Source organism: Salvelinus fontinalis, chromosome 2 (genome assembly GCF_029448725.1).
Source record: "Salvelinus fontinalis isolate EN_2023a chromosome 2, ASM2944872v1, whole genome shotgun sequence".
In the NCBI taxonomy this organism is placed as follows: Eukaryota; Metazoa; Chordata; class Actinopteri; order Salmoniformes; family Salmonidae; genus Salvelinus; species Salvelinus fontinalis.
This window is the reverse complement of record NC_074666.1, coordinates 7,625,595-7,638,984: the sequence shown is the minus strand read 5'-3', so window position 1 is coordinate 7,638,984 and position 13,390 is coordinate 7,625,595. Positions and strand designations below refer to the sequence as shown.

At 47.5% G+C, this 13,390-nt stretch overlaps 1 protein-coding gene across 3 annotated transcripts in view; it reads left to right on the top strand.

The window, feature by feature from the left end:
* Positions 1-13,390, top strand: part of LOC129811012 (rab GTPase-activating protein 1-like) — a 157,220-nt gene that overhangs the window by 27,448 nt on the left and 116,382 nt on the right. For all 3 annotated transcript variants that reach the window (XM_055862108.1, XM_055862097.1, XM_055862116.1), the window contains 3 exons: positions 7,249-7,406; positions 12,329-12,439; positions 12,930-13,099. In XM_055862108.1, the coding sequence (XP_055718083.1) occupies positions 7,249-7,406; positions 12,329-12,439; positions 12,930-13,099 (439 nt within the window). The remainder of the gene's footprint in view (positions 1-7,248; positions 7,407-12,328; positions 12,440-12,929; positions 13,100-13,390) is intronic.

The following is a 13,390-nucleotide window of genomic DNA, read 5'->3' as shown; positions in this document are numbered from 1 at the left end:
GTTGTGGAGTGATGGGACTAACATGCAACCCTTTTATACTACTATATCCTGAACATGAGTACAACTTAATATGTACTGACAGACTGCTACCTAAAGCCCTTGGACTCCACTGTTGCAAAGGGGTGTAGGCCTTTCACTATGACCTTGGTAACGGCTAGTTGGCACTCATTCACCCCCTCCTCAGTCATCCTCCCACTATCTGCCAGCGTGAAGGGGCTTTGGGCTTGTCTTAGGCTTGGACCAGCGGTATTAGAGGGAGGGGCTTGGACCAGCGGTATTAGAGGGAGGGGCTTGTCTTAGGCTTGGACCAGCGGTATTAGAGGGAGGGGCTTGTCTAGGCTTGGACCAGTGGTAATAGAGGGAGGAGCTTGTCTTAGGCTTGGACCAGCGGTATTAGAGGGAGGGGCTTGTCTTAGGCTTGGACCAGCGGTATTAGAGGGAGGGGCTTGTCTTAGGCTTGGACCAGCGGTATTAGAGGGAGGGGCTTGTCTTAGGCTTGGACCAGCGGTATTAGAGGGAGGGGCTTGTCTAGGCTTGGACCAGTGGTAATAGAGGGAGGAGCTTGTCTTAGGCTTGGACCAGCGGTATTAGAGGGAGGGGCTTGTCTTAGGCTTGGACCAGCGGTATTAGAGGGAGGGGCTTGTCTTAGGCTTGGACCAGCGGTATTAGAGGGAGGGGCTTGTCTTAGGCTTGGACCAGCGGTATTAGAGGGAGGGGTGGGTTGGTTCATTGAAGCTGCAACTTTAACAAAAAATTTCCAAATTTAATCACCCATTTAAAGATTGATGAACTCACCCATAGCTAAACAATCAACTGGCTAATGGTTCCTTTTGATCAGAAACCCATGTTCACATAATCTAGTTAACTCTGTGTGTGGGCTCTAGACTGCTAGCATACATACCTAATGTAGATCAGACGAGAGATGAACTACGAGCTCGGCAGTCAAACTGTTTCTCTGCCTGTACATGATGCACTTTCCATAGATGTTTGGACAGATTGCTCGTGTTTCTGCCCTTACAAGCAAAAGTCTTATTGTACTTGTGGCAACGAGCGTTGTCAGCATGGACTCTGGTGAAGTGTAACCACACTTCTGAACGTTTGGCACTCTCTGCCATCGTCACTAACTAAGAGCAGGGTACTGTGTGTACTGTAGCGTGTGAGAGACACAGGCTCCGAGAGAGAGCGATCTCTCTTCTGGATTGGGAATAGTGAAAATGCATCATAGACGTATGTCTTAATCTCATTGCAAGTTAGAAATGGTTGGTGAAATAAAATATACAAGATAATGTTTATGCAGCAACAATAAATAGGAAATGTATTTTCTTAATTTCTCCAGTACCGAAAGCAGAACCCATAACGTCGGAGCTTATCGAAACTACGGTCTTTCATAATTTAGCCCTGGGGCCCGTTTAGTACCGGGTTTCAGTACCCATCCCTAGTCCAGGGGCTCTGTGGGGTCTGTTTGCATTTGTGTACAGAGCCCCAGAAGCAGCTGGCTGAGGGGAATATTCTCTAGGTTCATCTCTCTGTAGGTGAGGGCTTTGTGGTGGAATGTGTGGGCATCGCTTCCTTTTAGGTGGTTGTAGAATTGAACAGCTCTTTTCTGGATTTTGATAACTAGAGGATATAGTTCTACTCCTGCTCTGCATGCTTTGTACATTAACTACAGTGCATTCCCTTTTTCCACATTTTGTTACGTTACAGCCTTATTCTAAAATTGATTAAATTAACCATTTTTCTCATCAATCTACACACAATACCCCATAATGAGAAATCTAAATCACGTTTATAATTTTTTTTGCAAATTTATTAAAAATAAAAAACAGAAATACTTTATTTACAAAGGACTCTCAGACCATGAGAAACAAGATTCTCTGGTCAGATGAAAGCAAGATTGTACTCTTTGGCCTGAATTCCAAGCGTCAAGTCTGGAGGAAACCTGGCACCATCCCTATGGTGAAGCATGGTGGGGACAGCATCATGCTGTGGGGATGTTTTTCAGCGGCAGGGACTGGGAGACTAGTCAGGATCAAGGGAAAGATGAAAAAGTACAGAGAGATCCTTGATGAAAACCTGCCCCAGAGCCCTCAGTGCGACGGTTCACCTTCTAACAGGAAAATTACCCTAAGCACACAGCCAAGACAACACAAGAGCCCGCACTTGAACCCGATCGAACATCTCTGGAGAGACCTGAAAATAGCTGTGCAGCAACGCTCCCCATCCAACCCGACACAGCTTTAGAGGATCTGTAGAGAAGAATTGGAGAAACTCCCCAAATACAGGTTTGCCAAGCTTGTAGTGTCATACCCAAGAAGACTTTGAGGCTGTAATCGCTGCCAAAGGTGCTTCAACAAAGTACTGGGTAAGGGTCTGAATACTTATGTAAATGCAGCATTTCAATTTGTAATGTTTTTTAATAATTTGCAACGATTTCTAAACCCCTGTTTTTTTTCTCTGTCATTTTGGGGTATTGTGTTTAGATTGATGAAGGGAAAAAACTATTTCATCCAATGTGGAAAAAGTCAAGGAGTCTGAATACTTTCCAAATGGGAACAACTGAACGTGTTCAACTGAAATGTGTCTTCTGCATTTAACCCAACCCCTCTGAATCAGAGAGGGGGAGGGGGGGGGTCTGCCTTAATCCACATCCACGTCATCGGCGCCCAGGGAACAGTGGGTTAACTGCCTTGCTCAGGGGCAGAACGACAGATTTTTACCTTGTCAGCTCGGGGATTTGATCCAGCAACCTTTCGGTTACTGGCCCAACGCTCTAACCACTAGGCTACCTTCACTGTATATTTTTGCTGAATTCTGCATGCAGTGTCTCAATTGAGTGTTTGTCCCATTTTGTGAATTCTCACAACCATAAAGGGTAATGGGTTCGATAACTGATTGAAGTGTCTTTAGCCAGATCCTAATTGGGATGTTGAGGTGTATATTCCTTTGGATGGCATAGAAGGCCCTTCTGGCATTGTCTCTTAAATTGTTCACAGCCTTGTGGAAGTTACCTGTGGTGTTGATGTTTAGGCCGAGGTAGGTGTAATTCTTTGTGTGCTCGATGGACAACCGCGTCGAGAGAGAATTTGTATTTGTTGTGTTGGCTACTGGACCTTTTTTGGAAAACCATTATTTTAGCTTTCCATCAATTTGTATAGCAGACCCTAATGCCAGATTGAGTCAAAAGCTTGTTTGAAATCAACAAAGCTTGAGGTCTTTACTTTTTGTTGTTTGTTTGTCAGTAAGGGCGTGCGTGGTGTACACATGGTCTGTCGTACGTTTTTTTGGTGAGATGGTAATGTGACATTTGCTCAGGAGACATGTTGGAGTGCTGTTGATGATACTGCAGAGGGGTTTTCACAGATTGCTGTAATTATTGGGGTCAAATTTGTCTCCACATTTGTAGATTGGGGTGATCAGTCCTTGGTTCCAAATATTAGGGAAGATGCCAGAGCTGAGGAGGATGTTGAAGAGTTTAAGAATAGCCCATTTGAATTTGTGGTCTGTATATTTTATAATTTCGTTTAGTATACCATCAACACATCAGGTCCTTTTGGGTTGGAGGGTTTGATTTAGTCCTGTAGTTCATCCAATGTAATTGGAGAATCCTGTGTGTTCTGGTAGTCTAATAGTTGACTAAGTTTAGTATATGATCATGTATATGTGTTTGCTCTTGGTTCTTTGTTATATGGCCGAAAAGGTTGGAGAAATGTTTTTTTCCATCTCTCTACCTCTCGCTATCATTCTAACCCTCTCTTCCTTCTACCCCTCTCTCTACCCCCTCTCTGTACCTCTCTCTCTACCCGTCTCTACCTCGCTCTACTCCCCCCTCTACCCCTCTCTACCCCTCTCTCTCTACCTCTCTCTACCCCTCTCTCCCTCTCTCTCTCACTCTACCCCTCTACTTATGTTTCTCTCTACCCCTCTACCTCTACCTCTCTCTATCCACCTCTATCCCTCTCTCTCTACCCCTCTCTACCTCTACCTCTCTCTATCCCTCTCTCTCTGTCTCTCTCTACCCCTCTCTACCTCTGTCTCTCTCTACCCCTCTCTCTCTGTCTCTCTCTATCCCTCTCTCGCTGTCTCTCTCTATCCCTCTCTCTCTACCCCTCTCTACCCCTCTCTCTCTACCCCTCTCTATCTGTTTCTCTCTACCCCTCTCTAACTACCCTTCTCTACCTCTCTCTAGCCCTCTTTACCCCTCTGTACTTCTCGCGTGCACACACTACTTCACACACCACACACAGTAGATTTGGGGATGGTGACAGTTGCAAGTCTCTCTACCTCGCCACCTTTTTCCACCTACCCCTCTCTACCGCTCTCTCTACCCTTCTCACTTTCTCTCTCTCTCTTTGTCTCTCTCTGTCACTTACTCACTCACTCACTCACTCACTCACTCACTCACTCACTGATGTAGCCAGTGGGCTAGCCATGTGTTTCTATCTTGTGTAGCCTGTAGTTCCTGTAGTCAGCCAGGCTCAACCTGCTGTACTTTTCTCTGCCTGAACTGGTTAAGCCTGTATAATAGTGAGACAGAGTCTACGTCCCAAATGGCACCCTATTTCCTACAAAGTGCCATACGGCCCTGATCAAAAGTAGGACACTATATAAGGGATACGGTGCCATTTGGGATGCTCTTCCTCAGTGTCCTCAGTCTTCCTCAGTGTGCAGTGACCTGATTTTCCCTTTTCCCTCCTTGGAGAAAGATGTCTCCCTCCACTGACTTCTTCCAATCCCCCCCATGTCATCTTCCAGACAGCCCAGACCGCCCCCCCCTCCTATTTCATCATCCAGACAGACAATCCAGAGACCCCCACATGTCATCTTCCAGACAGACAATCCAGAGACCCCCCCATGTCATCTTCCAGACAGACAGTTCAGACCCCCATGTCATCTTCCAGACAGACAGTCCAGACCCCCCATGTCATCTTCCAGACAGTCCAGACCCCCCCCCCCCCTCATATTATCTTCCAGACAGTCCACCCCCCCCCCCCCCCCCCATTTCATCATCCAGACAGACAATCCAGAGACCCCCCATGTCATCTTCCAGACAGACAGTTCAGACCCCCATGTCATCTTCCAGACAGACAGTCCAGACCCCCCATATCATCGTCCAGACAGTCCAGACCCCCCCCCCCCCATATCATCGTCCAGACAGTCCAGACCCCCCCCCCCCTCATATTATCTTCCAGACAGTCCAGACCCCCTCCATATCATCTTCCAGACAGACAGTCCAGACCCCCTCCATATCATCTTCCAGACAGACAGTCCAGACCCCCTCCATGTCATCTTCCAGACAGTCCAGACCCCCCCATGTCGTCTTCCAGACAGACAGTCCAGACCCCCTCCATGTCATCTTCCAGACAGTCCAGACCCCCCCATGTCGTCTTCCAGACAGTCCAGACCCCCCCATGTCATCTTCCAGACAGTCCAGACCCCCCCCATGTCGTCTTCCAGACAGACAGTCCAGACCCCCCCATGTCATCTTCCAGACAGATAGTCCAGAACCCCCATGTCATCTTCCAGACAGTCCAGACCCCCCCATGTCGTCTTCCAGACAGTCCAGACCCCCCCATGTCGTCTTCCAGACAATCCAGACCCCCCCATGTCATCTTCCAGACAGACAGTCCAGACCCCCGCATGTCATCTTCCAGACAGACAGTCCAGACCCCCCCATGTCATCTTCCAGACAGTCCAGACCACCCCCCCCCCCCATATCATCTTCTAGACAGTCCAGACCCCCCCTTGTCATCTTCAAGATAGTCCAGACCCCCCCATGTCATCTTCCAGACAGTCCAGACCCCCCCATGTCATCTTCCAGACAGACAGTCCAGACCCCCCCCATGTCGTCTTCCAGACAGTCCAGACCCCCCCATGTCATCTTCCAGACAGACAGTCCAGACCCCCCCATGTCATCTTCCAGACAGACAGTCCAGACCCCCCCATGTCATCTTCCAGACAGTCCAGACCTCCCCCCATATCATCTTCCAGACAGACAGTCCAGACCCCCTCCATGTCATCTTCCAGACAGTCCAGACCCCCTCCATGTCATCTTCCAGACAGTCCAGACCCCCCCATGTCATCTTCCAGACAGTCCAGACCCCCCCATGTCATCTTCCAGACAGTCCAGACCCCCCCATGTCATCTTCCAGACAGACAGTCCAGACCCCCCCATGTCATCTTCCAGACAGACAGTCCAGACCCCCCCATGTCATCTTCCAGACACAGTCCAGACCCCCCCATGTCATCTTCCAGACACAGTCCAGACCCCCCCATGTCATCTTCCAGAAACAGTCCAGACCCCCCCCCCCCCATGTCATCTTCCAGACAGACAGTCCATACCCCCCCCATGTCATCTTCCAGACAGACAGTCCATACCCCCCCATGTCATCTTCCATACAGTCCAGACCCCCCCATGTCATCTTCCAGACAGTCAAGACCCCCCCCATGTCATCTTCCAGACAGTCCAGACCCCCCCATGTCATCTTCCAGACAGACAGTCCAGACCCCCCCCATGTCATCTTCCAGACAGACAGTCCAGACCCCCCCATGTCATCTTCCAGACAGTCCAGACCCCCCCATATCATCTTCCAGACAGTCCAGACCCCCCCATATCATCTTCCAGACAGTCCAGACCCCCTCCATATCATCCATACAGACAGTCCAGACCCCCTCCATATCATCCATACAGACAGTCCAGACCCCCTCCATATCATCTTCCAGACAGTCCAGACCCCCCCCCCCCCCCATATCATCTTCCAGACAGTCCAGACCCCCCCATATCATCGTCCAGACTCCCCCCCCCCCCATGTCATCTTCCAGACAGACAGTGCAGATCCCCCCCATGTCATCTTCCAGACAGTGCAGACCCCCCCATGTCATCTTCCAGACTGACAGTGCAGATCCCCCCATGTCATCTTCCAGACAGCCCAGAACCCCCCATGTCATCTTCCAGACAGCCCAGAACCCCCCATATCATCTTCCAGACAGCCCAGAACCCCCCATGTCATCTTCCAGACAGACAGTCCAGCCTGGTGGTGGCACAGGGCCTCCACTGGAACACACACACACACACTACATACAGAGAGAGAATTCAGCTCAGCCCTATCTATGATACTGTATCATGTCTCCCAATGACTGAAAAACTCTCTAGGACTCTAATGGTGTGTGTATGTCACTGATCTTCAATCCCTGTGTGTTTCTGTGTGTGTCTGTCCGGTCTGTCTGTCTGTCTGTCTGTGAACTCCACAGGTCAGCAGGATACTGTACAGCTTCGCCACGGCCTTTAGGCGGTCCGCCAAGAAGACGCTCCTCTCGGGCTTGCCTCCGCCCCTGACGCCAGACAGCGACGTCTTCACCTTCACCGTCAGTCTAGAGATCAAAGAGGATGATGGGAAAGGGACCTTTAGGTATGGTCCATCGCAACCATGGCATCCATCTTATCAATCTGTACACTAGAGTAATTGTCCTTAGTCTCTAGGTGTGGTATGGTACATTAGGGTTCATCATAGACTGGATGGTACATTAGGGTTCATCGTAGACTGGATGGTACATTAGGGTTCATCGTAGACTGGATGGTACATTAGGGTTCATCGTAGACTGGATGGTACATTAGGGTTCATCGTAGACTGGATGGTACATTAGGGTTCATCGTAGACTGGATGGTACATTAGGGTTCATCGTAGACTGGATGGTACATTAGGGTTCATCGTAGACTGGATGGTACATTAGGGTTCATCGTAGACTGGATGGTACATTAGGGTTCATCGTAGACTGGATGGTACATTAGGGTTCATCGTAGACTGGATGGTACATTAGGGTTCATCGTAGACTGGATGGTACATTAGGGTTCATCGTAGACTGGATGGTACATTAGGGTTCATCGTAGACTGGATGGTACATTAGGGTTCATCGTAGACTGGATGGTACATTAGGGTTCATCGTAGACTGGATGGTACATTAGGGTTCATCGTAGACTGGATGGTACATTAGGGTTCATCGTAGACTGGATGGTACATTAGGGTTCATCGTAGACTGGATGGTACATTAGGGTTCATCGTAGACTGGATGGTACATTAGGGTTCATCGTAGACTGGATGGTACATTAGGGTTCATCGTGGACTGGATGGTACATTAGGGATCATCGTGGACTGGATGGTACATTAGGGATCATCGTGGACTGGATGGTACATTAGGGTTCATCGTGGACTGGATGGTAGATTAGGGTTCATCGTAGACTGGATGGTACATTAGGGTTCATCGTAGACTGGATGGTACATTAGGGTTCATCGTAGACTGGATGGTACATTAGGGTTCATCGTAGACTGGATGGTACATTAGGGTTCATCGTAGACTGGATGGTACATTAGGGTTCATCGTAGACTGGATGGTACATTAGGGTTCATCGTAGACTGGATGGTACATTAGGGTTCATCGTAGACTGGATGGTACATTAGGGTTCATCGTAGACTGGATGGTACATTAGGGTTCATCGTAGACTGGATGGTACATTAGGGTTCATCGTAGACTGGATGGTACATTAGGGTTCATCGTAGACTGGATGGTACATTAGGGTTCATCGTAGACTGGATGGTACATTAGGGTTCATCGTAGACTGGATGGTACATTAGGGTTCATCGTAGACTGGATGGTACATTAGGGTTCATCGTAGACTGGATGGTACATTAGGGTTCATCGTAGACTGGATGGTACATTAGGGTTCATCGTAGACTGGATGGTACATTAGGGTTCATCGTAGACTGGATGGTACATTAGGGTTCATCGTGGACTGGATGGTACATTAGGGTTTATGTTAGAACATCAATCTTATCAATCTGTACACTAGAGCTGTCATCGTCTATTTGTCGTGTGTTTGGACGTTTATGTATGGTGCGGGAAGCAGGTAACCGAAAGGTCACTGGTTCGAATCCCTGAGGAAGCAAGGTGGAAAAGTCCCAGCTCTGGCTGGGCCACTCAAGGACATTCAGAGACTTGTCCCGAAGCCACTCCTGCATTGTCTTGGCTGTGTGTTTAGGGTCGTTGTCCTGTTGGAAGGTGAACCGTCGCCCCAGTCTGAGGTCCTGAGCGCTCTGGAGCAGGTTTTCATCAAGGATCTCTCTGTACTTTACTCTTTTCATCTTTCCTCGATCCTGACTAGTCTCCCAGTCGCTGCCGCTGAAAAACATCCCCACAGCATGATGCTGCCACCACCATGCTTCACCATAGGGATGGTGCCAGGTTTTCTCCAGATATGACGCTTGGCATTCAGGCCAAAGTGTTCAATCTTGGTTTCATCAGACGTCTGAGAGTCTTGGAAAATCTTGGTTTTCTCATCGTCTGAGAGTCCTTTAGGTGCCTTTTGGCAAACTCCAAGCGGGATATCATGTGCCTTTTACTGAGGAGTGGATTCCGTCTGGTCACTCTACCATAAAGGCCTGTTTGGTGGAGTGCTGCAGAGATGGTTGTCCTTCTGGAAGGTTCTCCCATCTCCACGGAGGAACTCTAGAGCTCTGTCAGAGTGACCATCGGATTCTTGGTCACCTCCCTGACCAAGGCCCTTCTCCCCCGATTGCTCAGTTTGGCCGGGCGGCCAGCTCTAGGAAGAGTTTTGGTGGTTCCAAAATTCTTCCATTTAAGAATGATGGAGGCCACTGTGTTCTTGGGGACCTTCAATGCTGCATAAATGTTTTGGTACCCTTCCCCAGATTTGTGTCTCGACACAATCCTGTCTTGGAGCTCTACGGACAATTCCTTCGACTTGATGGCTTGGTTTTGCTCTGACATGCACTGTCATCTGTGGGACCTTATCTAGACAGGTGTGTGTCTTTCCAAATCATGTCCAATCAATTGAATTTACCACAGTTGGACTCCAATCAAGTTGTAGAAACATCTCAAAGATGATCAATGGAAACAGGATGCACCTGAGCTCAATTTCGAGGCGTTGCTTTGTCATTATGGGGTATTGTGTGTAGATTGCTGCAGATGTTTTTTAATTTATTTTTGCCATGTTACAGTTAAAGCTAACAAAATGTGGAAAAAGTCAAGGGTTCTGAATACTTTCTGAAGGCACTGTACTGTATATTACATTAGAACATTTTAGAACGTCACTGGCCTCATTCTCTCGTCTATTTGTTGCTTATTTACAAGGTTCTTTCCCCCTCTCAAACCACACCAGTAACTGAATTAGCTCTACTGAAATGTATGGCATTCAATCTCACTTCCTGAAAGAAATATGCCCCTTAAGTGAACAAGGAAATGACAAAAATAGAAATGTCTATTTTTTTCTTTTCTTTTGGAGTTCTTTCTTAGAAGTGTAGACATGCTTCCACTAATTTATCACCCTGACCAGCAGCCCGGCCGTCTCTGCTCTGATACCCTGGTTTCACAAAGAGGCTTATTCACCAGCGGAGTGACACTGGCGCAGGCCAACACACAGACACATTCTCCTAGGATAGGAATCATCACTACTGGACCGGAGATCAGACAGCCTGGTTCTGCTCATCAGATAGCCTGGTTCTGCTCATCAGACAGACAGAGAGGATAGTCACTGACTGTCACAGGGTGACTCTAGACATGCCTGCTTGGAATGGAAAGGGAGTGCGGATGCTCTTCAGGCAGGCATAGGCCCTATTATTAGTCAGCTCTGAGCTGGGTTTTATTTCATTTTTGGATGAGAGCAGGATCTGGTCTCTAGAACTAATGGCTTCTCCTCCAAGGCTCTGTCTCAATTGCTTAAAAATGTGTCCTGTCCTCCTCTCCTCCCTGTCATTGTCTACAGTGTCTTCCTGTCCTCCCCATCTCCTCATCATCTGCACTGATTGGTGGAGATTGGTGGAGGCTCATCAGTTCTCTCAGATCAGAGTGATGGAGGAGAGGACAGGGGCCGTATGTATCAAGTGTCTCAGGGTAGGATTGAGATATAAAAGGCTAACCTGATCCTGGATCAACACTCCTTATCTTAAAACATACTGCCCCAGCTTTTTATGGCAATTAAGACATAGCCCTAAATCTAACCTGTTCTTCTCCTCAGGTTCTGACATAGCCCTAAATCTAACCCGTTCTTCTCCTCAGGCTCTGACATAGCCCTAAATATAACCCGTCCTTCTCCTCAGGCTCTGACATAGCCCTAAATCTAACCCGTTCTTCTCCTCAGGCTCTGACATAGCCCTAAATATAACCCGTTCTTCTCCTCAGGTTCTGACATAGCCCTAAATCTAACCCGTTCTTCTCCTCAGGCTCTGACATAGCCCTAAATATAACCCGTCCTTCTCCTCAGGCTCTGACATAGCCCTAAATATAACCCGTCCTTCTCCTCAGGCTCTGACATAGCCCTAAATATAACCCGTTCTTCTCCTCAGGCTCTGACATAGCCCTAAATTTAACCCGTTCTTCTCCTCAGGCTTTGACATAGCCCTAAATATAACCCGTCCTTCTCCTCAGGCTCTGACATATAGCCCTAAATCTAACCCGTTCTTCTCCTCAGGCTCTGACAGGGGTTGTTTCTAATTCCCACCAAACAAGTCACTTCCCTTAGCTCACAAATAGCCAAATACTACACTGGTTGTTTTGAAAACATAAAAATCCCATTGCTTATTTTTAGACGGGCATATTTCCTCCTCATTAAGCCTTGGGTTGCTTGTTTGTGGAATGCTGAGATCTAAGAGCAGCGTTCACACGCTAGCTAGTAATACGCAAGTCATTACCATGTTACGCTCCAGGAATCCCAGAACAGACACTACGACTACAGTACTCAGAAAATATGCAAAGATTGTAAAAAATCTTGTTGAGTGTGAAGAGCTGAAATGATCCTTTTTAAGGAACTTGGACTGTCTTACCGTTCAGTCTTCACCCTCTAATATGGTGTTTATTAGCAAATGTATCGGTTTTGTTAAATGTGTATTTACAGAATTACTCTTAGACCGGTTGACACTGTTTTTATTTTGCAGAGTATCTTGCTGTATTTACGATCTTACATGCTCATGGCTCCCGTGTGGTGCATCTAACAGCATGTTGGTTTGTGCTGTGGGAATTCTTTGTGATTTGTGTAATATATTTTGGGTGGAGGAGTCGGGCTTTGATCATGTTGACTCATCTATTCCGGCAGACATTCAAAACATTAGGATTCAAAACAGAATGAATGATCAGTGCTCGCGTCATCACGTTAGATCAATGAACTGCATAAACAAACGCAAAGTGGGATATTATCATCATGCGTATGGTGTTGCAAATTTCATGTAGCTAAAGACTCTCAGGGCAATGAGGCAAGATCTCTCCCAATCCCAGCCAAAGCATTTCAGAGAAAGAACTTCTCTTTATTTTTCTATTTTTCCAGCGCTGTGGCGAAAGACAAAGACAAGAACAGCTTCAAGCTGCATCCGGGAATGGACAAGAAGCTCTTCATCTACGTACAGCAGACGTCCAATAAGGAGCTGTCTATAGAGAGGTAACACATACACACAACGCAGACATGACACAGTCCTGCCACCACGGAGACTTCTCAGTCTGGACGTCTCCCTGGGTTTCATAACAGGCCGTAATTCAGTTCTAATTGATAAACAACCGCTTTTTAATGTCTGTCTGTTTCCGAGCTGAAGTGTCCCAGTTCAGCCATGAGAATTAGATGGATGTTTCTGTTCTGAGCCTGCTAATTCTCTATGGTTAATAACGTTGTTTTGAACCACCGTCATCTCATTTCCATGGCTCTTTTTTGTTATTTGTTATTTTACACTTCCTATACTGGGCCGGAATTGGAGAGCTCTGTTATCCTCTGTTTTATGAAGGATATATAGCTAGCTAGCCCTGATACTATGTGAGAGATGAATCAGCTGAGGCTTTCCACCTGGTTCCACTCTTATGAGGTGTGTGTGTGTGATCTGTGCTTCCGCTCTGTGCGTGTGTTCTGTGTGTGTGTGTGTTCTGTGCGTGTGTTCCAGGTGCTTCGGCCTACTGCTGAGCCCAGGGAAGAACGTGAAAAACAGTGACATGCACCTGCTAGACTTGGAGTCAATGGGGAAGTCCTCCGATGGAAAGTCCTACATCATCACAGGGAGCTGGAATCCCAACACACCCCAGTTCCAGGCTGTCAACGAGGAGACACCCAAAGGTACAGCAGGCCATCATGCAGTGGTGTGCCTAGCTTGTTATGTAGAGCCAACTTAACATTGGTATTTGTCCTGTCTGTACATGTCCACCGTTCTAAGTATAATGACCCCAGACAGTTCATAGCCAACCGTGACTGTGGCCGTGACCGTGGCTGGCTTTCTGGCTGATGTCATCTCGCTACATAGCTACAACCACAGCTACTGTATTGGTCATAGAGGATATTTGTTTTCCAGATAAGTTCATTTACAGGTTCACAACTTTAAGGTTTACATTGATGAGTGTTGGGTTCAAG